This window comes from Notolabrus celidotus, chromosome 4, assembly GCF_009762535.1.
Source record: "Notolabrus celidotus isolate fNotCel1 chromosome 4, fNotCel1.pri, whole genome shotgun sequence".
Classification (NCBI taxonomy): domain Eukaryota; kingdom Metazoa; phylum Chordata; class Actinopteri; order Labriformes; family Labridae; genus Notolabrus; species Notolabrus celidotus.
In genome coordinates this window covers 12,820,149-12,842,242 of record NC_048275.1, presented here as the reverse complement: position 1 = coordinate 12,842,242, position 22,094 = coordinate 12,820,149, and the positions used below count along the sequence as shown (strand labels likewise).

Below are 22,094 nucleotides of genomic sequence, written 5' to 3'. Positions count from 1 at the left end.
ACCGGGATCGAGCCAGAACCGAACCAAACTCAAGTAAACAGAACCAGAACCAAACTAAGGCAAACAGAACCAGAACCAACTCAAGCAAACAAAACCAGAACCAAACTCAAGCAAAAAGAACCAAAACCAACTCAAGTGAACAGAACCAAACTCAAGCAAACAGAACCAGGACCAAACTCAAGCAAACAGAACCAGAACCAACTCAAGCAAACAGAACCAGAACCGAACCAGAACCAACTCAAGCAAACAGAACCAGAACCGAACCAGAACCGAACAAGTATCGAACCAGAACCGAACAAGAACTGAACCAGAACCGAACCAGAACCGAACAAGTATCGAACCAGAACCGAACCAGACTCAAACCGGGACCGAACCGGGATCGAACCAGAACCGAACTAGAACCAAATAAGAACCAAACTAGAAACTAACCAGAACCAAACCAGAACCGAACAGACCCAGAACCAAACTCAAGCAAACAGAACAAGAACCTACTCAATCAAACAGACCCAGAACCAAACTCAAGCAAACAGAACAAGAACCTACTCAAACAAACAGAACCAGAACCAAACTCAAGCAAACAGAACCAAAACCAACTCAAGTAAACAGAACCAAACTCAAGCAAACAGAACCAGATTTCTCCTCTCAGTGAGTATTTGCCCTGTCTTTGTTAAAACTCTCTCGGAAGGAACAGATGAATCCACTACACACAGCCTCCCCTCCATCACCTGTATCCTATATCCTCACATGTGATTGGCCGCATGGCCGCCATGCTAACCAATCAAAACAAAGTTCTGCTGTGAGCAGAGCTGGGGCTGAGCTCTGTGAGGGCTAAACAGCGAAAGGAAAGAAAAAAAACTGGGAGCCGGCTCTTCTGACCAACTATAAAGCATCGTCTCTGAGAGCCGCAGGTTTTGATCATGACACATCACTACTTCAGAAACAGATGGGTGACGTCACGGATACGACGTCCATAATGTTATAATTCCATGCTCTTGATTCAGGGATGGAATAATAATGGCACCCTTGGCCTTCCATACATGACAGGAGCGGTCGCGTAAATTATACGTCACAGAAGTTGAGGCGAATCTTCAGCATGCACTCAGGACAAATTCGTTTTTGATTTATTCTCGTATTTTATATTCTATACTTTTAGCCTCTCGGACACTTCCCGTCACGTATACAGCAGTGTATAGGAAACTCATACGGCGTCATTGATATTGAGTAATGGCTTTATCAGCTACATGTTGTCGGACAGTCATGTTTGTCAAACGTAGGATTTGTGTTGCTTCAAGGATGAAATGTTTGCCATTTTCAACCAATGAAACCATTTCAGCTGACCAGAGGAAGCAGCCATCGAAGAAGAAGCGGTTGAGAAAAAGTCAGAGGAAACCCACTTGGACTGATAATGTGTCGTGGGAGGACAGGCTGGCTGACGTAGTCACCCCTCTGTGGAGGCTGAGTTATGAAGAGCAACTTGAAGTCAAGCTAAAGCATCAGAGAATGATTCTGTCTCAGCTCTGTGGGTATCTATCTGCTGACTCACAATCCTCAACACCTGTCAAGACTAGACTCAACTTCCCTGTCCTTCCTGTCTTACCATCACCAGTGAGGGACGGCTACCGCAACAAGTCTTCATTTTCTGTGAACAGGGGAGTGGATGGAAACCCCAAAACTGTTGGGTTTTACATTGGCAGAGGCAAAGAGGGAAACATTATCTGTGTCAATGGTGACCACCTGCTCAACATGCCAGAGAAGCACAAACTGGTGGCCAGATGCTACCAGGATTTTGTGCGCCTCTCTTCCTTGGAGCCCTGCCTGCTGTTCCACACGGGGGGCCACTGGAGAGAGGTGACAGTGAGGACCAACGCAGAGGGCCACACCATGGTTATAGTGTATTTCCATCCACAGACGCTTACACCGGAGGATGTGGCGCACCACAAGGCTGAGCTGGTGGATTACTTCACACGGGGGCCTGGATCCGTCTGTCAGCTGGACTCGTTGTTCTTCCAGGAGAGCAAAATGACTCGCTGCACTCATGAGAAGTCTCCCTACCAGCTCCTCTATGGTCAGCCACACATGTATGAGGAGGTAATCAGAACCATGACCGAAAAACTAGGGACTTTACACCAACAGATAAACTTAGTGGTGACCTTTAAGTATTAGATTTAAGATGATAACAGACAGAAAAGAGTGGAGAACTTCTATTATGTGCATTTTAAATTGTTGTATTTGATTTATTGTCATTCACAGGTGTTGGGCTTCAAGTTCCGTATCTCTGCCGACGCCTTCTTCCAGGTGAACCGATCAGCTGCTGAGGTGCTGTATCGCACAGTCAGAGACCTTTGTGTCCCAAACCAGGAGGACTGTGGAGGAACATCTAAAGCTGGTGGGACTCTCCTGGATGTGTGTTGTGGGACCGGTGCTATCGGTATCACTACGTCTCCCAGAGTGGGCAGAATTATCGGTGTGGAGCTTGTGGAGCAGGCAGTGGAAGACGCCAGACACAACGCAGCTCTCAATAATGTCCTGAACTGTGAGTTTATCCCCGGAAAAGCAGAGGTGGTGCTTCCTGGTCTTATGTCTCAGTTGAGCTCTGCAGGTGGAGATCTCTCAGCAGCTGTGGTAAATCCCTCTCGAGCCGGCCTCCACTACAGAGTGGTACGAGCTTTACGAAATCAACCAGGTATCCGCAGGTTGGTCTTTGTCTCATGTAAACCAGATGGAGAGGCGATGAGGAATTTCAGGGAGCTTTGCTGCCCTCCTGAGCAGAAACTCACAGGAAAAGCTTTTACCCCGACTCTGGCAGTGCCCGTGGACATGTTCCCACACACTCCTCATTGTGAACTGGTGCTACTGTTTGAGAGGTAGCAAAAAGACTTTGTTCAGGGGTGGGGTAGAACTCACTGAAAACAACTCTCAGGATTGAATAATGAAGTGCTGGATGATAAATGAAAATGAAATCTATGTAAACACATAAAAAAAGTAATCCTCTTGAAATTGCCCCGTACAGTTCTCTTATTTACTTGACCTTGAGTTTGACCTCATTTCAGTTATGCATGATCAGAATGCAGCAAACATGTATTTTAAATATTACTTATCTCTTCTGTATGATATTTTATTGTCATTTTGTGTGTAAAATACCAGAAAATACAGGCACATGTTATTTATTTTTACTTTTATTTTTCAAGATTTATTTTTTATTGGCAAAATGCAAACTTTACAATACAGGTCCATTATTTCAAACATCTTTTCATGTTTTAAACAGTCATATGAAAGCATATATATACACATACAAAACAAAACAAACAAACAAAAAAAATAAATAAATAAATACATACATAAATTGAAATGATAACTATATATATATCGTTTATACTTACATACATTCACGCATACACAAAAAGATAATATTAAATAGAATAGTTGTATTTATGTACTTCCAACAAGTAAACAGGTAGATAGCTGAATAAAGCAATGTGTTACTTTTTATTCACCAAAAAAACATTGTTATCTTTCAAAATATTAATCTTATATTTTATTTTTATATTTGAAGCCAAAAGAAAAGTGGAAACTCATACTAGTGGAAAGTTTGTCCAATAAAATATTGGTGATTTATTTTGTGCTAATCAGCCAATTGGCAAACCATGTTAGCAATTACATGATTTTCTTGTCGGTCCTCTTCTCTCCAGTTCATGCAGACACCTCGTACCTTCATTTTTCCTCAGAGTGCATGGAGTTTGGTGAACTCACTTATACCCCAAACAGGGTGATAATGATTAACATGAAGGCCTTTCAACTCTTTGGCAGGCTAGTATTAGTTTTGGCATTTAGAAAAGTTATTGCAATACTTTATTGATTTGGTTATGTAGTCATTTTTGTATTATGTAGCCTCTCCATCTGAGTATCACGCTCTGAAGAGATGACAGATTTCTGCCAGACTTGATCCCGGATATGACCAGTACTTTCTTTCCGCCCTGCAGTACCTATACTTGAGCAATAGGTGGTACCGTTGCGATATATAATGGAACTTTTGGACCACTTAACGTACATTTCAGTGTGCTACATGTCATGACATAAGTGTACAGCAAGAGTTGCCAAGTTTTGTTCTTCTGAGGTTACTGCTGTTCATGTGTGGTCAGTCATTGCACCAAGGTGGCCTTGACCTGTCAGATATTATTTTATCTCTGTGACAGTTTACAGAATGTCAGGGAAATTAACTATAATGACCCCAAAACACAGCCTGGATGCTGACGATGAGCAGTCTCAGGTCACATGCCTGTATATTTTTATTTATGGACAACATTTCTAAATATGCAGCATATTTAAACAGGAATAATGTTTCACCATACAGCTCGGTGGTTAATGACTCAAAGCATGTTTGGCAAGGTATAGGCTAAGTATTCTGTTAAATGTAAATATCAAATCTCATCTAGTTTTCAAACTCCTGCATATTTATCACATTTTCAGGAATAATTGGGCATGTGCACTCTATCTTTGAACTCTGACGTCAACATTTTGGGGAAATTATTAATTATTTTTATCAGTCTCTAATAAAGGTTGAGATATTTTGGGTGCAGTTCACAACCAAGTCAGATAACACTTGGTTCAGATTGAGTTTAAAATTGTCGTTGAACTTCACAGTGTCTGCAGTATTTGGAAAAAGTTGGACACGTTAGTGGGGGTTAAGTAGATGACGGATAGTCTGTAGCATTTTAATCCTTTATCTCACTCTGACCCAGTCAGTGCTGCATGATTTCATGATGTCAGTTGAGCTGACGTGACTTTGCTAATTCTTACAGTGTGTTACAAGGTACAGGAACATCTTACATTACGTAGTCATTATGAAAGTTTGGGCAAAGGTCAGTAGATACTTCTTTTGAAAGAGCTCATTTTTTGTTCCAAAAAAAAGGGGATGGCAAACACACAGCCAATGGGATGTCCAAGGCCTGTATTCTCAATTTCAACATCACCAGTTGCTTTAAAATGCCCCTTTGATGAAGCAACAAGGAGACATCTGTTCCACTGAGTCATTGGGACAGTGTTACTCCCATTATTCTTCATCTGAAGTGCATCGGGACCCTCTGCAGCTTTGGTCCCCACCTCTTTAGGGTTGGGAAGCATCACCTGGGTAAGCAGCTGTTCACACGTGTTTTTACAGACAGTGATTATCATATGCAAATTATAATATATTTGCATTGTGGTGAGTGTTGCTGCTGGCAGCAGATGTCCACATTTGCATGGCAATGCTGTTCACAGGCATATGGGCCTACCAGTTTTAAAATATTTTTTGCACAGCTAGCTTCAGTGGCCAAACCATTCAGTGAGTTCAACATGTTTTTAGCTTAGCTCAATGTGGCTCATTCACTGTGCCAATATTGCACAGGAGGGAGTGCTGTTGTACTGAATATTAGCATGGCTGATTCGATCTGATATTCAGTTACACATAGAGATCCCGAGAGTGCTATTTATTTTATACAACAACTCTAAAAGTGAGTAAAAGCAAAAGTTTAGATTTTTTTTGAACTCAACTTACTCCATAACTTGACTGATAGCCACTGTTGCCAGGCAACGCACCCACATTTAATTGCATACCTGCTATTGTATATCTTCAATTTACTACTTCTTTGTATTTTGTACATTAATCAGATATAAAGAGGCATCAGTTTACATAATCTAGGCAAAGACTGTCTGCTTAATGTTGCTAGTGTCCATAACACCTGAGGCAGTGTGGTATATGTCGTGGTGGAAAAAGTACACAGCTTCATTACTTAAGTCAAAGTATAGAAACTCCAGGTCAAGTGTTACTCCAATACAAGTGAAAGTTGCTGTGTCAAGTTATTACTTGAGTTAAAGTGCTGAAGTACTTGCTTTTAAAAATATTTAAGTATTCAAAGAACAAGCACAGAAAACTTTGTTTGAAATGTTAATCTGGAATGAAACAAATGTCAGGTTGGACTATGAATTTTCGTATGTTTGGGCAGAGTGGGAACCAGGGAGACCATTTCAAATGACACGTATCATTCTTCACTTCAAAAACCTCTAACACCGGCTGAAGATATGGACATGGGTGCTCAGTTGGAAATTATAGACATAATTATCACCTCTAAATGAACTGTCTGATCTGAGTGAAATTTGCTCTGTGTTTGCTCCACGTTCAACTGTGGAGACGCACGATATACAGGTACGGCTAAACCACTGAGACAAACAGAACTACACAAACACATTTTACTGTCTGAGGGATCAGATTTCAGGAAAGAGAAGGAAATGAATGAGCTGACTTCAAAACAAAAGTAGTGAGTAACTAGAGCACTGATAGAAATGTAGTGGAGTATAAAGTACAATAATTGTCTTCTGAATGTAGTGGAGTGAAAGTAATAAGTTCCCCTCAAAAATAATACTCAAATAAAGTACAGATACTTAAAAAATGTACATAAGTACAGTACTCAGGTAAATTGACCTTGTTACTCTCAATCACTGTGAGTAACTAGAGCATTAATAGAAATGTAGTGGAGTAAAAGTAATAAGTTCCCCCCCAAATAATACTCAAGTAAAGTACAGATACTCAAAAAATGTACTTAAGTACAGTACTCAAGTAAATTTACTATGTTACTGTCCACCACTGTAAACAGATATTGCTAAACCACTGAGACAAACAGAACTACACAAACATATTTTACTGTCTTGGGATCAGATGTAAAAAAAGAGAAGGAAATTAATGAGCTGACTTCAAAGCAAAAGTAGTGAGTAACTAGAGCACTGATAGAAATGTAGTGGAGTATAAAGTACAATAATTGTCTTCTGAATGTAGTGGAGTAAAAGTAATAAGTTCCCATAAAAAATAATACTCAAGCAAAGCACAGATACTCAAAAATATACTTAAGTACAGTACTCAAGTAAATGTATTGGTTACTGTCCACCACTGTGAGTAACTAGAGCATTGTTAGAAATGTAGTGAAGTAAAAAGTATGATAAATGTCTTCTGAATGTGGTGGAGTAAAAGTAATAAGTTGTCCCCAAAAATAATACTCAAGTAAAGCACAAATACTTAAAAAATGTACTTAAGTAAATTTACTTTGTTACTGTCCACCACTGTGAACTAGAGCATTGTTAGAAATGTAAGGGAGTAAAAAGTACAATAATTGTCTTCTGAATAAGTTCCCCCCCAAAAATAATAAAGTACAGATACTCAAAAAATGTACTTAAGTACAGTCCTCAAGTAAATTTACTTTGTTACTGTCCACCACTGTGAGTAACTAGAGCATTGTTAGAAATGTAGTGGAGTAAAAAGTATTGTCTTCTGAATGTGGTGGAGTAAAAGTAATAAGTTTCACCAAAAAATAATACTCAAGTAAAGTACAGATACTCAAAAAATGAACTTAAGTACAGTACTCAAGTAGATGTATTAGTTACTGTCCAACACTGTGAGTAACTAGAGCATTGTTAGAAATGTAAGGGAGTAAAAAGTACAATAATTGTCTTCTGAATAAGTCCCCCCCCCCCAAAAAAAAATAATACTCAAATAAAGTACAGATACTCAAAAATGTACTTAAGTACAGTCCTCAAGTAAATTTACTTTGTTACTGTCCACCACTGACTACTTCGTTGTATTTTGTACATTAATCAGGTATCACATATCATGCATATTACATCATCTAGGCAAAGACTGTCTGCTTCAATGTTGATAGTGCCCATAACACTTGAGGCAGTGTGGTATATGCAGTGGAAAGTCCCCCGTGCGGTTAAAATGTATAGCATAAATATTGTCCAATCAAAATCCTCAGTCAGAGCTGCAGTTCAACATTCACTGTTTTTTTACCCTCTCTATGGTGAAGGGTAATACCATATAAGAAGTGTGTCAGAACAAGTACTGATATGCCTCTCGTCACAAAAAAAGGCATTACCACCAAGAACGCGCCCATGACGTTGAGAAGAGGGGCACTGGCTTCCAAACGCACCAGTGACATAACTCTCAGATTCTTCCACCAGAACAAGAGAGGCACGCGTTTAAGCATTACGCGATCTCGGCTCTGCCCTGCTGCTTGTTCACAGCCAGCCGCCGTACTTCCCTCTCGTGTTCGTGCATCCCCTGCTGTACGCATTTCACTGAGCAGCAACATTTCTGCCTTTTTTCCCCTTCTCTGCGCACTGCTGTTACAGAACCACTTCAAGCAACATGAGCAAAACGGAAACCTGGACTCAACAACACGCAGCCGGGAACGGCGACGTGAAGCAGCTAAACGGAGGCACCGTGGAAGCAACATCGTCGGTGGAAGATGTTTTTGACGACACCTACAGAGAAAAAGATGGTCCCAAACCGCGCAGGGCTTTGGTGTGGAGAAATATCATACTGATGACCCTCCTACACATCGGTGCGCTTTACGGACTGGTTCTCTTCCCCTCTATATCGCTTTCAACTCTTGCATGGAGTAAGTATATTCAATAGGAGGGCGTTGTTGTGCAAGCCTGTGTTAGTTTTCATCCCTCTCAGCCACATTTAGAAAACAAAATGTGCCGATGTTGTAGGACTACTGCTAACCACTGTACAGGCTGCTTGCAGGGAGGGGGTGGGGGTGTGGGTCATGCCATACAGGAATAATGGAGTATGAGTCACCCTGGGCTTGTCAATTTAATTATCTGTGCTCCTGAATCCATTGCTCTTATCTGTTGGGTATTAAATTGACCGGTGATTTTAAAGTATTTGAGAGAATAGGGTAAAAGTGTCATTCCAGTGATTAAAGTCAGATTGGTTGCTGAATGTTTACAATTTGTGCCCTGTACATCTAGTCTATTGCAGCATGACTTGAATTCCTGAACAGTCCCAACTTTGTTTCCACACTGCATAATTTTCCCCTCTCTTTGCAATGCTGAGCTGCATATTATTCCAACGGAGAAGACAAAGCACAATCAACATTCCCATAGACATCCCATTGTAAGCTGTGTGACACCACAACAGACCGCTCTTTGCCAGCCAGAAGCCCCCGGTTCTCAAATCCTGGGCAGTCTTGTCTGGGCTTCACATAGAAACACATTCAGCAGTTTTAGAACAACAAAGAGTGTGAGGGCAGACCTGTGTGCTCCCACCATCCCATCTCTGCACACAGATAACTTTTTCTCTCAGTAAAGAGGCCTGGCTGAAATGGAAAGGACACAATGTCCCAGTGACTCTGCTCTCATGAGGGCAAAATTAATCTTAGTGCAGTGGTGACAGTGTTCCCCTAAGATTTCTGTCCTTTTAACCTCTCTCCCTCTCTTCCAGCTGTAGTGTGCTACCTCTTCAGCGGGCTCGGTGTGACTGCAGGTGTGCACAGATTATGGAGCCACAGATCCTATAAGGCCTCTTTTCCCCTGCGAGTCTTCCTTGCCCTCGCCAACTCCATGGCATTTCAGGTGAAACTGAGAAATAATGTGCTCCCATTAATCCCATGTCAGCTGCTACTTTGAAATTCTGGTTTCCACCCTCTCTCCGCTCAGGTGTAAGTTTGTGCAGAGTTTGACACAAGGAAGCCGTTTACACATTAATCCTCTGAACAGGGAAGGGTTCTCTAATTACACTTCCATTTACCCTGGGTTTAACAAATGAATGCTCAAGCAGGATGTTGTGACTTAAAAACAAGCAACTGAGATGCAGTTTTCAACTTACACAAGGGAGAGGTGGAAACTTGGAGCCTCTTAAAAAGAAAGAGGGAGAGCTGAGGAGTGACATGTGACATAGATTTGTTGACCAGTGCAGTATTTAATCTTGCTGACTGTAAAACAATTAAATCAAAATCAGAGAAATGTCCTATACCTGTTAGCAAACTGATTGGCCCTGTGAATCATTAGGAAGGGACATAAAACTTGATGAGGTGCGTCATTGGATGCAAAATTGGCGAAGGCCACTATCTTGATGTATTCAAACACTGATAACACTCTAAAATATCACTCTGATTACCTATGAAGTAACTTGTTCGTCACTGTTAGGCAAGACACCTGCATAGAGGTCAGTGCAAGTCAGATGTGATAAAACCAACTCCACGTTTTTCAATATATTCTGTATTCTATCATAAAGTAGAAGGTAGGAGTGTAAATAGTTTAGATGAAATTCAAATCAGAAATTTCACTTTGATTAAGATAATTCAAACAAGACTTCACATTTTAAAGCTCCTGTGAGGAACTTTTGGTTTGTGTTGATTGTGGTGCCCCCCCTGAACAAGGTGGTACCACTACTTCCACTCTATACATGATGAGGTAGTGTTTTTTTCTTATTTGATGCCTTTATTGAGAGGATGGATATTGGATAGAGCAGGAACCAGAGACTATAGAGTGTGGAATGACATGTTAAAGGGCCGCCTTCTTTGAAGGCTACAGCCTCTGTACATGGGGTGCATGATTTAACCACTAGGCCAAACTGGCACCATGGGGTTGTGTTTTCTAAGAAATATGTCATCCTGTTTTATTTTGACAGTCAAATGTATCACTCTTTGTTAACATGTGCTGTGGAAAATGTGAAAATAAGGCTGCTTTTTGGCATGCCAGTCTGACACCTACCTCTTAGCATTGGTGACAGGCGTTAAAAGAATCAGAATCAGCTTTATTCGCCAAGTATGCTTGAACACACAAGGAATTTTACTTTGGTAAACTGTGCTCTCTTTGTACAAGGCATAAGAATAGGAATAAGAATAAGAATAAGAATAAGAACTACAATAAAAAATAAAATAAAAATATAATAACAATAACCTTAGCTATAAATACAAAGAAACAACAAATAGGCTTGACTAATATGTACAGGCTAAAATAATATGATAAAGTGCAGTGGTGAGTTGCAGAGGTAGTTTTACATTATAAAATAGAAGTTAAATAATACAAAAAATAGAAATATGGAATTCTGCTTGAGAATTGTTGCATTGTATATCTACATGTATATTTACAGAGAGTATTTATCTGACAGGTATGACACTGTTATAGTTTAGTGTTCATCAGAGTGACAGCCTGGGGGAAGAAACTGTTCTTATGGCGGGTTGTTTTGGCGCACAGTGATCTGTAGCGCCTGCCGGAGGGGAGGAGTTTGAAGAATTTGTGTCCAGGGTGTGAGGGGTCAGCGGTAATGCTCCCTGCCCGTTTCCTGGCCCGGGACCGGTACAAGTCCTGGATGGGGGGCAGGTCGACACCGATGATTTTCTCTGCAGTCCTTATAGTCCGCTGCAGTCTGTGTTTGTCTAGTTTGGTTGCAGAGCCAAACCAGACAGTGATGGAGGTACACAGAACAGACTGGATGATGGAGGTGTAGAACATGATCAGCAGCTCCTGAGGCAGGTTGAACTTCCTGAGCTGACGCAGGAAGTACATCCTCTGCTGGGCCTTTTTTCTGATTGTGTCTATGTGGGAGGTCCACCTCAGGTCCCGGGAAATAGTGGATCCCAGGAACCTGAAAGAGTCCACAGTAGACACAGTGCTGTTCAGGATGGTGAGGGGGGGGAGTGGGGGGGGGCTTCTCCTGAAGTCCACTGTCATCTCTACCGTCTTGAGCGGGTTCAGCTCCAGATGGTTCTGACTACACCAGAGGGCCAGCTGTTCCACCTCCTGTCTGTAAGCAGACTCGTCTCCGTCCTGGATGAGACCGATGACGGTGGTGTCGTCTGCAAACTTCAGGAGTTTCACCGAGGGGTCTCCTGAGGTGCAGTCATTGGTGTAGAGGGAGAAGAGCAGTGGGGAGAGAACACATCCCTGTGGGGCGCCAGTGCTGATGGTCCGGGTGCTGGATTTGATGCTCCCCAGCCTCACCTGCTGTCTCCTGTCCGTCAGGAAGTTGGTGATCCACTGACAGATGGAGGCCGGCACTGTGAGCTGGGTGAGTTTCTGGTGCAGGATGTCTGGTATGATGGTATTGAACGCAGAGCTGAAGTCCACAAACAGGATCCTAGCGTAGGTCCTGGGGGAGTCCAGGTGATGCAGGATGTAGTTCAGACCCATATTGACTGCATCCTCCACCGACCTGTTTGCCCGATAGGCAAACTGCAGGGGGTCCAGCAGGGGGCCTGTGATGTCTTTCAGGTGGCTCAACACTAGTCTCTCGAAGGACTTCATGACCACAGACGTCAGGGCGACGGGTCTGTAGTCATTGAGTCCTGTGATGGTGGGTTTCTTTGGGACTGGGATGATGGTGGAGCTTTTGAAGCATGAGGGCACTTCACACAGCTCCAGCGATGTGTTGAAGATCTTTGTGAAGATGGGGGCCAGCTGCTCAGCACAGACTCTCAGGCAGGAGGGGGACACGCCGTCTGGTCCTGGAGCCTTCTTGGTCTTTTGTCTCTGGAAGAGCTGGATTACCTCATCTTCACAGATCGTCAGCGCAGGTGGGGGGTCAGAGGGGGGTGGGGAGGGGCTTGTGGGGGGGCCAGGTAAATCAGAGTGTTCGGGTGTGGGGTGTGAAAACCTGCAGTAGAAGCTGTTCAGGTCGTCAGCTAGTCTTTTGTTACCTTCAGGGTGGGGGGAGGGTCTCCTGTAGCTTGTAACTTCACGCAGGCCTCTCCAAACTTCTGAGGGGTCGTTGGCAGAGAAGCTCTGTTTTAACTTCTCAGTGTAGCTCCTCTTAGCTACCTTGATCCCTCTCGTCAGTTTGTTTCTGGCCTGCTTGAACAGGTCCCGGTCCCCACTCCTGTAGGCCTCTTCTTTGGCCTGACGCAGCTTCCTCAGTTGAGGTGTGAACCAGGGCTTATTGTTGTTGTATGTACAGAAGGTCCTGGTCTGCACACACATGTCCTCACAGAAGTTGATGTATGAAGTCACAGTGTCAGTGAGTTCATTGAGGTTTCCTGATGCAGCTTCAAAAACACTCCAATCAGTGCAATCAAAGCAGGCTTGTAACTCCTGCTTTGACTCCTCCGTCCACTTCTTCACAGTCCTAACTACAGGCTTAGCTGTTTTTAACTTCTGCCTGTAGGTCGGGATGAGATGAATCAGACAGTGATCAGATAGTCCTAAAGCTGCACGGGGGACAGAGCGATATGAGTCCTTTATTACTGTGTAGCAGTGGTCCAGAGTGTTAGACTCCCTGGTGGGACACTTAATATGCTGTCTGTATTTAGGTAGTTCGTGGGTTAAATTTGCTCTGTTAAAATCCCCGAGAATGATGAGCAGAGAGTCAGGATGTTTTTTCTCCACGTCTGTAATCTGGTCAGCCAGGTGCTGTAACGCCTCCGTTACGCAGGCCTGAGGTGGGATGTAGACGCCGACCAGAATAAAGGAGGAGAACTCCCGCGGCGAATAGAAGGGTTTGCAGTTTATGAAAAGAGTCTCCAGATTTGGACTGCATGACTTCTTCAACACTGTGGTATCTGTACACCAACCTTCGTTTATGTAGAAACAGATTCCGCCTCCTCTCGCCTTCCCAGAGAGTTCCTTTACGCGGTCCGCTCTGTGGAGCTGAAAGTCCGGTAAGTGCAGCGAGCTGTCTGGGATGTGTTCACTGAGCCAGGTTTCAGTGAAACACAGGGCGGCGGATCTGCAAAAGTCCGTGTTTCTTGAGTTGAGGAGCAGCAGTTCATCCATCTTGTTTGCCAGGGAGCGGACATTCGCCAGGTGAATGGACGGGAGCGCACTGCGTAACCCCCGCTGTCTCAGTCTGACGAGCACGCCTGCTCGCTTGCCCCGGCGCCGGCGTCTCCGGCAAAGACCATAGAGAGCTGCGGCTCCACCAGCAAGAATCTCTGTGTAACTTAAAGGTTCAATGAAAACCGGTGTAAAAAGTTCGGCAGAGGACTGTCCAATGTTAACAAGTTCTTCTCTGGTAAAAGAAACCAGAGAAGCGGAGCATAAAGATACAAGAAAAGAGAAAAACGCAACAAGTACGAGAGAGCGCAGTACCAGGGCGACCGTCCGTGGCGCCATCTTGGATGACCATTAAAAATGACTATATTGAAATAACCAATCTTGTTGCTGATGATATGGTTTGCTTAAAGAGGAGTCTATAAATTTCAGTCTGTTTATTTTGCATCCCAATCTGATGATCTTTCCATACTGCATGCCTTTTGTGTGCCTCACATAATCCTCTCCATCTCTGTCTGGTCTCTCATGATCAGAATGACATATACGAGTGGGCAAGGGATCATCGTGTCCACCACAAGTACTCGGAGACCGACGCAGACCCTCACAATGCCACGCGGGGGTTCTTCTTCGCCCACATCGGTTGGCTGCTGGTTCGTAAACATCCCGACGTCATCGAGAAGGGCAAAAAGCTGGAGCTGTCAGACCTCAAGGCAGATAAAGTGGTTATGTTCCAGAGAAGGTACGAAAAGAATCACCTCGAGTTTGTTTGTTTGGAGGGGATGAAGCGGTTCCTCTTAGCAAATATGTCTGACTTAGATGAGCTCAGAAGATTTGAACAAACCGTGCAGGTTATCAGCTGCTGCCACTGCTGAATATTTACTGCGTTCACAAGGTTGAACTCTTCATTAGTATTCTGCATTAGTCTTCAGTGGAGCTATTCTGGATTAAAGTGTGTTTTTTGGAGGTAAAAGCACTGCCAAGGGGGTTTTGATGTGATATTCTATTTGCACCTACCTCCAAAATATTAGAACCACCTTTTATACACAATACTGCAAAATATTTGATAGAAAACATCAACCTTTTTCATAGATGAAGATCTGAACTTTGATGGTAGGGCTAATTTTCCTTCCTGGTTGGTGACTAGGTTGGAATCTTTGGAACAAAAAAACTCCATAGTCACCTTTCAACAACAAGAATGTGAACACTGACTATCATTCTTGTAAAATGGTGATCAAAGTGACCAAGCCTACTAGATCGACTGACCTCCACCAGGCACCAAATCATGTGGTATCCACTGACTGGTCATTTGTCGACTTCCTTTCCTTTCTGGAAGCAGTCCCAGATTTTGTCCTCCGCTCTAAAGCAAAGGAGATTAGCCATGGAGGCACACAACCAGCGGCCCTATCAAGTGATTACAGTGATTTTATGAGTAAAAGATAGGGACTATCATGTTAATATGTTCAGATATTGAACGGAAATACTTTTATGGCCTTTATTTTAATCATTTTCCCCACATAGATGAAGATGTGCGTGTTATGTTTGCAGACATAAGATCCAAAATAGCTTTTTGCACCAACTAGGAGTACACTGCCATGGCTAAAAAGGTATTTGAAGTCAAAACTACAGTGAAGTACTTATTTTGTCATCCGTTTGCAAAAAGTGGTACCTCATATATCTGCTAAATACATTTTGTGCACATTTAAGTAGAATTTTCTGATGGAAAATATGGTTCTACTTTCTTTTAATTGTCAAAGTTGTCACTGACTTGAATCCATGTTGTGGAAAATGTCATCTGTGGCTGTTTCTGTAGTTTACTGATAATCGCCTCTTCTGACACCTACCCCGCAGCATCTGGTTTGCTTTTGTAGATCATATAGAAGCATCAGTATTGATGTGTTAGTAATGTTTCACAAAAAAATCTCATCCTTCTTTCTTTAACAGTCAAACGTATCACTCATCCTGAGTCTTCCAGGCTGTTTTGACAGCATGCAGTTAGTCACTTCTTCTGACACCCGCCCCCTGCCAGGAGTTTCAGACATGAAACAAATACAACATAGAAGTAACCAAATGAGTGTTCCTGTTTGCTTCTGTAGGTTATAAAAAAGCATTAGTTTTTGTTTCAGTCTGTATCATAACCTCCAGAACTGCTGCATATAAGATGTAAAAAAAACTGTTTTATTTAATTGATCTGTGTAAAATACATATTCTTCCATCTCAGGCACTACAAGCTCTCTGTGGTGCTCCTCTGCTTCGTCGTGCCCACACTGGTGCCCTGGTACTTCTGGGGGGAGTCCCTGGCTGTGGGCTACTTTGTCCCTGGACTGCTGCGGTACGCCGTGGTTCTCAACGCCTCCTGGCTGGTGAACAGTGCTGCACACATATGGGGCAACAGGCCATATGACAAGAGCATTAACCCTAGGGAAAACCCACTGGTCGCTTTCAGTGCCATAGGTAAGGAAACACCATCTTTATTATTCACCTTCACACAACAGTTGGTTCCAATCGAGTCATTTGATTGGACGAGAGCCATTCCATTAATGCTGATAACAGCACTGGGATTTCTAACTACATGCATCACTCTGCTTCAGGTGTTCTGATTACTGTGACTGGTCTGGATTGATCCTTTAGAATCACAGATAAATGGACATGAAACAAAGTTGCAGGTCTGCAGTATGCAGATGTATGAAAAGAAGCAAGTCTTGTAGAAAATGTTGTGCATTGCAGAACTCCAGTTAAGCTGCAGAGTTTACTTTTGATGAATTTTAGAACAAAAAACATCATGTTCTTATTTATTGTTGAGTAATGTTGCTTGTAGAACAGTTGTATGAAATACATCTCTCACTCCGGGTAATGCTGTTTTACAGCCGTGCTGATATTCAATAAATTATCTCAATCAATCTTTATTTATATAGTGCTTATTTACTACAAATGTCATCTGGAGACACTTTACAAACAGAGCAGGTCTAGACTGTACTCTGTTATATTATTAACATAGACCCAATATCAAGGCCTGATAACATCCAGTCCCATCCTACAGGCAGGACTCAGTCTTGTCTAATCTTAATCCACCATGAGCGGAGCACTTTGCAGCATTTAGCAAGTTACAGCGGCAACGACAAACTTCCTTTAACAGGCAGAAACCTCCAGCAGAATCAGAATCATGTAAGACAGCCATCTGCCTCGACCGAGTTGTGGTTGGAAAGAGGTATAGAGGGAGATGACGAGGCAGATAGGTGATGGTGTGATGGATAGTAGTAGATATAGCAGCTGGATTCTGGCTTGCCACAGCAGCAGACCGTCTACCGCAGCGATGCAGAAGAACCTACGAGACAAGGTAGCTCAGAAAGGCCTGTGGTTAGTAACTTTAATGGGACAGGAAGACTTGAAGTAAGAGATATGCAGACAGAGGAGACAGTGGAAAGATAGGATCCCAGTGTATCAGTTCTCCTGGCAGTCTAAGCCCATAGCAGCATAACTAAGAGCTGGTCCAAGCCTGAGCCAGCTCTAACTACAAACCTTCTCTTAAAAGTAGAGAGGGTGTCTGCCTCCAGGACTGGTAGATGATTCCAAAGGAGAGGTGCCTTATAGTTGAAGGCTCGACCTCCCATACTATTTTTAGAGGCTTTAGGTACGATGAGCAGGCTGCATGTTGGGAGCGTAGTGTTCTAGAGCGGTGATAGGGCACTATGAGCTCTGTAAGATACAAAGGTGTCTGACCATTAAGAACTTTGTAGATCAGAAGAAGGATTTTAAAATCTATTCTAGATTGTATGTGGAGCCAGTGTAGAGAAGCTAACATGGCACGCATTAAAACCACTAATGTGGGAGGGCAAAAGCAAGAAGTTTGATTGGACAAGAGGCACCCCATTAGTGGTGATATAAATTACAACAGCACCAAGCTTTTAACAAGATGTTTGACGGCACTGAGTTCTATTTATGAACATCACACTTGCAAAACAAAAATGACAAAGATGTTGTCTTACTTGGTAACAGTCCAGTGAAGTTGTGGAACGACCTGTATTGACACAGCCAGGCAGTACAGCACCACTCCTTCTAGTTTGTTGTACTTCTTTTTACTTTTAGGTATTATTTTTCATCTAGTGTCTTGGTGCACCGCTACAACCAAGTGTACAAATGTTGTCATCACTTATTGAAAGGATTTCCTGACAAGTCAGCCACAGAGGAGGCTCCCTCAGCTGGTGCGGTGTGCTTTTAAACTTTGTGTTTCTCAGCTGTTACTCAACTGTGAATTTAGTCATTTGATGTTATTTTCAGTATCATTGTTTCCTGTGAGTCAAGGCTTTATTGGTGGTGGCTGACACTGTGGGGGCTTGATGCTGCAAACAGAACTGAGTATTGTTGTCTGAAAAACAGCACTAAGTTCACAAGCTAACTGATGATTACGTAACTCTGGGGGGATGTTGTTTGACTATAACTGTATTACAGGCAGTCTTACTTAAACCAACATTTCCCACCTATTTTTCTTACCAAGCTTGGAAGCAGGATCATTGTTCTGTTCTGTACCTTGTGCATGCTGTCTTGCAGCCGTGAGAGCAAATTGCAAGAACTGTGCACAATTTTCACCTTGTTAGTCTCACCTCGGTGCCATCCTAATTAGTAGCAGCAGTTTTTCCATGTACCCTGCTTGTTCCAAAGCACATAGAGAAGCTGCAGAGATTATATCCTTAGTGAGTGGAGTCTTGGAAACATGCTATAGAAGCAATTCTTTACTTATGTGACAGTTTTTAACGGGAAACTAAAAGCTTACCAACCCCAAAAAGTACCTGAAAAGTTGAAGCATACACAAGTGATCACTGAAACACGAGTGAACTAACCATAAGGTACTTGTGCTTTAATGAAAGGAACAAGCGATCAGTGAGGAAGCCCTTAAGACTTATGCCCTAGTGATGAGTTGCATCACATGGCCCGCTGTGGAAACCACCCAAACAGCACTGCATCTTTCAACAGACCTAACCTCTGATGCTACCTACTCTGCCACGGCTCCCCACAACCCAAATATAAAGACGGATGGGCAGCAAGAGCTGGCACATCAACAAGGTTGTCAAGTGGACTGGTGTCGTGTCAAGTCAGACCCACAACACCATGAGGAGGCTCAACAGCTAGCTCCATCGCCCCAGAACCAGCCCCTCCATGCAATAAAACAATCTCAGTTAATCTTACAGGCTGTAAAGAGCTTAATCTGCAATATTACCTTTATGGGTGACAGACTTTGAGCTTGTTGACTGAATGCTTCCTACTAAAGTGCTTAGTGAGATATGGAGTTAAGGTAGCTTGAGGTGAGATTTTGGTTACCTGCAGTCAGCATTTACAAATCTCTCCAACCTATACCTCAGTCCGCCTAGCATCAGATCACAGTATTGGTCTCATGCAGGGGCGTGTCCAGAACTTTTTGACCAGGGTGGCCCAACTGAGGCTCTCACATAGGCAGGGGTGGCCAGTGCATTTACAAATAAATAACATTTACCCATTTTGTCTTCACAACATACTTGTATTAAAGTTTTAAACAGTTGTTATATTCCCTTTGACTTAAAAAAAAACACAACAAAGTGGCATAAATCTTCTAAGCTTCATTCTTTAAGGACTAACAAAAGATGTTTTTTCAAAGTTACATTTGAGGGCAGTGATAAAGAAATCTACTGTCAGTCTTTTAACTCACCCCAAATTATAGATTTTAACAGAAACCCCACCTCACGGGGCGGCTATGGTTCAGTGGGTAGAGTCGGTCGTCTGTCAATCGGAAGGTTGGCGGTTCACTCCCCGCTCCGGCAGTCACATGCCAAAGTGTCCTTGAGCAAGACACTGAACCCCGAATTGCTCCCTCTGTTGTTCAGAGGTGTGTGAATGTGAACGAATTAGATTAGCTAACACTGATGGTCCCTCATTACATAGCAGCCTCTACTATCAGTGAGTGAATGGGTATGAATGGGTGAATATGACAAGTAGTGTAAAAGCGCTTTGAGTGGTCAGAAAGACTAGAAAAGCGCTATATAAGTACAAGTCCATTTACCATTTACCTCTAACAAGGCAAACAGCCAATGATGGTTTAGGATTTTGGGGTGGCCCCTGGGGTGGCCAATTGGATTTCAAGGGGTGCCATACCCTTGGCCACGCCTCTGGACACACCACTGGTCTCATGCTGCTTATAGCTGTTCATCAGCACACCCCAATCCTTAGTCGTGTTGAACACATGCTTACAGAATGACTTCGTCCACCTTGTTGAAATGTTCTAATACATTACATCGTCTTCTTTTTGGTTTGGTTTTCCAGGTGAAGGCTTCCACAACTATCACCACACGTTCCCCTTCGACTACGCCGCCAGTGAGTTTGGCTGCAAGCTCAACATCACCACCGCCTTCATAGACCTCATGTGCTTCCTGGGTTTGGCCACGGAACGCAAGAGGGTGTCGAAGGAGATAGTCCATGCTCGTGTTCAGCGAACAGGTGACAGCAACTACAAAAGTGGCTGAGTGGCACGACCATTAAAAACTCCATTCTAAAACCAACATGTAAAACCAAGACAGTACGTAGCATCAGGCATAGCAGCATTTCAGAGGTTCAGGAGGAGGGAGGGTCATTATCACGCTTTTGATTATAAGTTCAACCTCTTCCTGGGACTAATATTGGCTTTCTATAAATTGTATGGGTCTTGTTTAAGTTTTGAAGTGTCCTCACCAACAGTTAGCCATAGCCCACCTACTTGGCTACACGTGTAAGCACAGCTTTTTTTTTTGCCAAAACCGGTACAAAGAGAATAAAATAGGTTAATTGCGATTTAAGTCCCTCTCTGCAGTAGAACGACAACCATCAAGTCTGTGTGAGAGGTGTGTAAAAGCAGTAAACACAGAATAATCTTCTGTATGTCTAATTTGTCAGCGTGCTACTTATTACGAGTCTTTGGCACTTTAAAGCTTTATTCAAACCTCTAAACGCTGAGGTTGCTCGACAGGCGAGATTTAAGGCCTATGCTCTAACGTCTGTCAGATGTGCTTTGTTTCAACCTGATTTTGTCTGTTTTAAGCTACGGTTCTCCTCATGTTTGGTAAGCTAGTAGACTCACTAAACCATTAGATTGCTGTGTTCAAAGTAAACCACCAAGGCAGCACTCTATATCATTGCCCCAGTTTGAGTACACTTTAGACGCTGTATAGGGTCCTTAGGTTACTCTCACACTCTACCACTGCCTCTGACTGTCCAAGAGGCTCCTCATGAGGATGACATTTTTTGGGTTTATGCTGAGTATACCTCTTGTTGAGTGAAGCAGCTGCATCATACTTATCATAATCCTTCTGGACTGAAACACAGAAACACACTTCTTATTCTCATTCCAAAAAGGAGAGATTTTTTTCATATTATTATCTGCATTTATTTGAAAAATACTCGGATATCAAGGTCTCCCTCTCCCTCAGATAGGGCCTTAGAGGCATGAGCAGGAGGTGTGTTTACCTTTTGTACTGTGCAATATTATGACGTGTCAGGACTTTTGCCTGAATGCCTTATGAAGGTTTTGCGCCTGTTTGAGAGATGAAAAGTGCAAGTTTGGGGGAAAAAAACAAATTAGGGCTTAATTTTATTTCTGTAATTCTAGTTGTGTGGTCACTGTCTCTATTTATCCTGAGCTCATTTATTTAAAATGAAAAAAAAACAGGGACCATTCAACAATTCCTGAAGTAAACTATTGGTTACTGTCATTTACCTTTTTTTGTAACCGAACACCTTGCTCTTTAATATCCAACCTTGCTATGATATCACTAATCAAACTGTTGTAATATGTGTCAAACTCCCTCTTTTACAGAGCAACAATTTTTTACAGTGTTAACTTCTTGAAGTTTGAACGCCTTAAAAAATGGCACATTTTTCGAAAGAATGTTTTTGCCCGCTGTATGTACCGTAAATAAACCAAATTTTTTACTTGTGACAAAGTATGCTTTGTTGGTTTTGTTGGAATTCTGTAATACTCCTTGTTTGTATACTGAATAAAAATATGATCATACTATCTATGCTCAATTCATACTTTAGTAACAACTCAATATTTAATGAACAACTACTCATTTATCACCTCTTCCGGGCTGTATAGCACTTTGCACACTGAAGCATAAAAGGGAAACAAAAGCCATTAAAGAAATCATCACAAATATTGCAGCTGGTTATTAAATGCACCACTTAGGCTTTATTATAACTGCAAATGAACACACAACTTTGCTGAGGAAGTATGTATGATGCACTCTACTTTTAGAAATAACATGAGTAAACACCTCAAAAAACTCCTTTACAGATGAGACATCTCAAAAGCACATGCTTTTACTTGTACACACTGATGCCACGAGTTTGTCCAACAGGTGTTATGAATATTCTGAATGTTTTTATCTTCACCTTTGTACAGACTTAATAGTGCCACAGCAGCTCTGACATTTCTTGTCTCTCCTGCCTTACATGCCAGGACTGATATGAATCTACCTCTGCTGCTCATGTTGTCCTCACTTGTCTCGCCCACATATCACATTGTTTCAAGTTTTGCTGCCCCAATGACATCCGCATACTTATTTGAAAAA

At 42.5% G+C, this 22,094-nt stretch overlaps 2 protein-coding genes across 2 annotated transcripts; both read left to right on the top strand.

The window, feature by feature from the left end:
• The first annotated feature begins 1,022 nt into the window (after window positions 1-1,022).
• On the top strand, window positions 1,023-2,997 carry trmt2b (tRNA methyltransferase 2 homolog B). The gene is made up of 2 exons (XM_034681671.1): window positions 1,023-2,088; window positions 2,251-2,997. Exons 1-2 carry the CDS (start codon window positions 1,225-1,227, stop codon window positions 2,866-2,868), a joined length of 1,482 nt encoding a protein of 493 aa, XP_034537562.1. The 5' UTR covers window positions 1,023-1,224; the 3' UTR covers window positions 2,869-2,997.
• Window positions 2,998-7,859: 4,862 nt separating this feature from the next.
• scdb (stearoyl-CoA desaturase b) lies at window positions 7,860-21,538 on the top strand. The gene is made up of 5 exons (XM_034681842.1): window positions 7,860-8,426; window positions 9,257-9,387; window positions 14,058-14,263; window positions 15,743-15,975; window positions 19,813-21,538. Exons 1-5 carry the CDS (start codon window positions 8,174-8,176, stop codon window positions 20,010-20,012), a joined length of 1,023 nt encoding a protein of 340 aa, XP_034537733.1. The 5' UTR covers window positions 7,860-8,173; the 3' UTR covers window positions 20,013-21,538.
• Window positions 21,539-22,094: the final 556 nt, after the last annotated feature.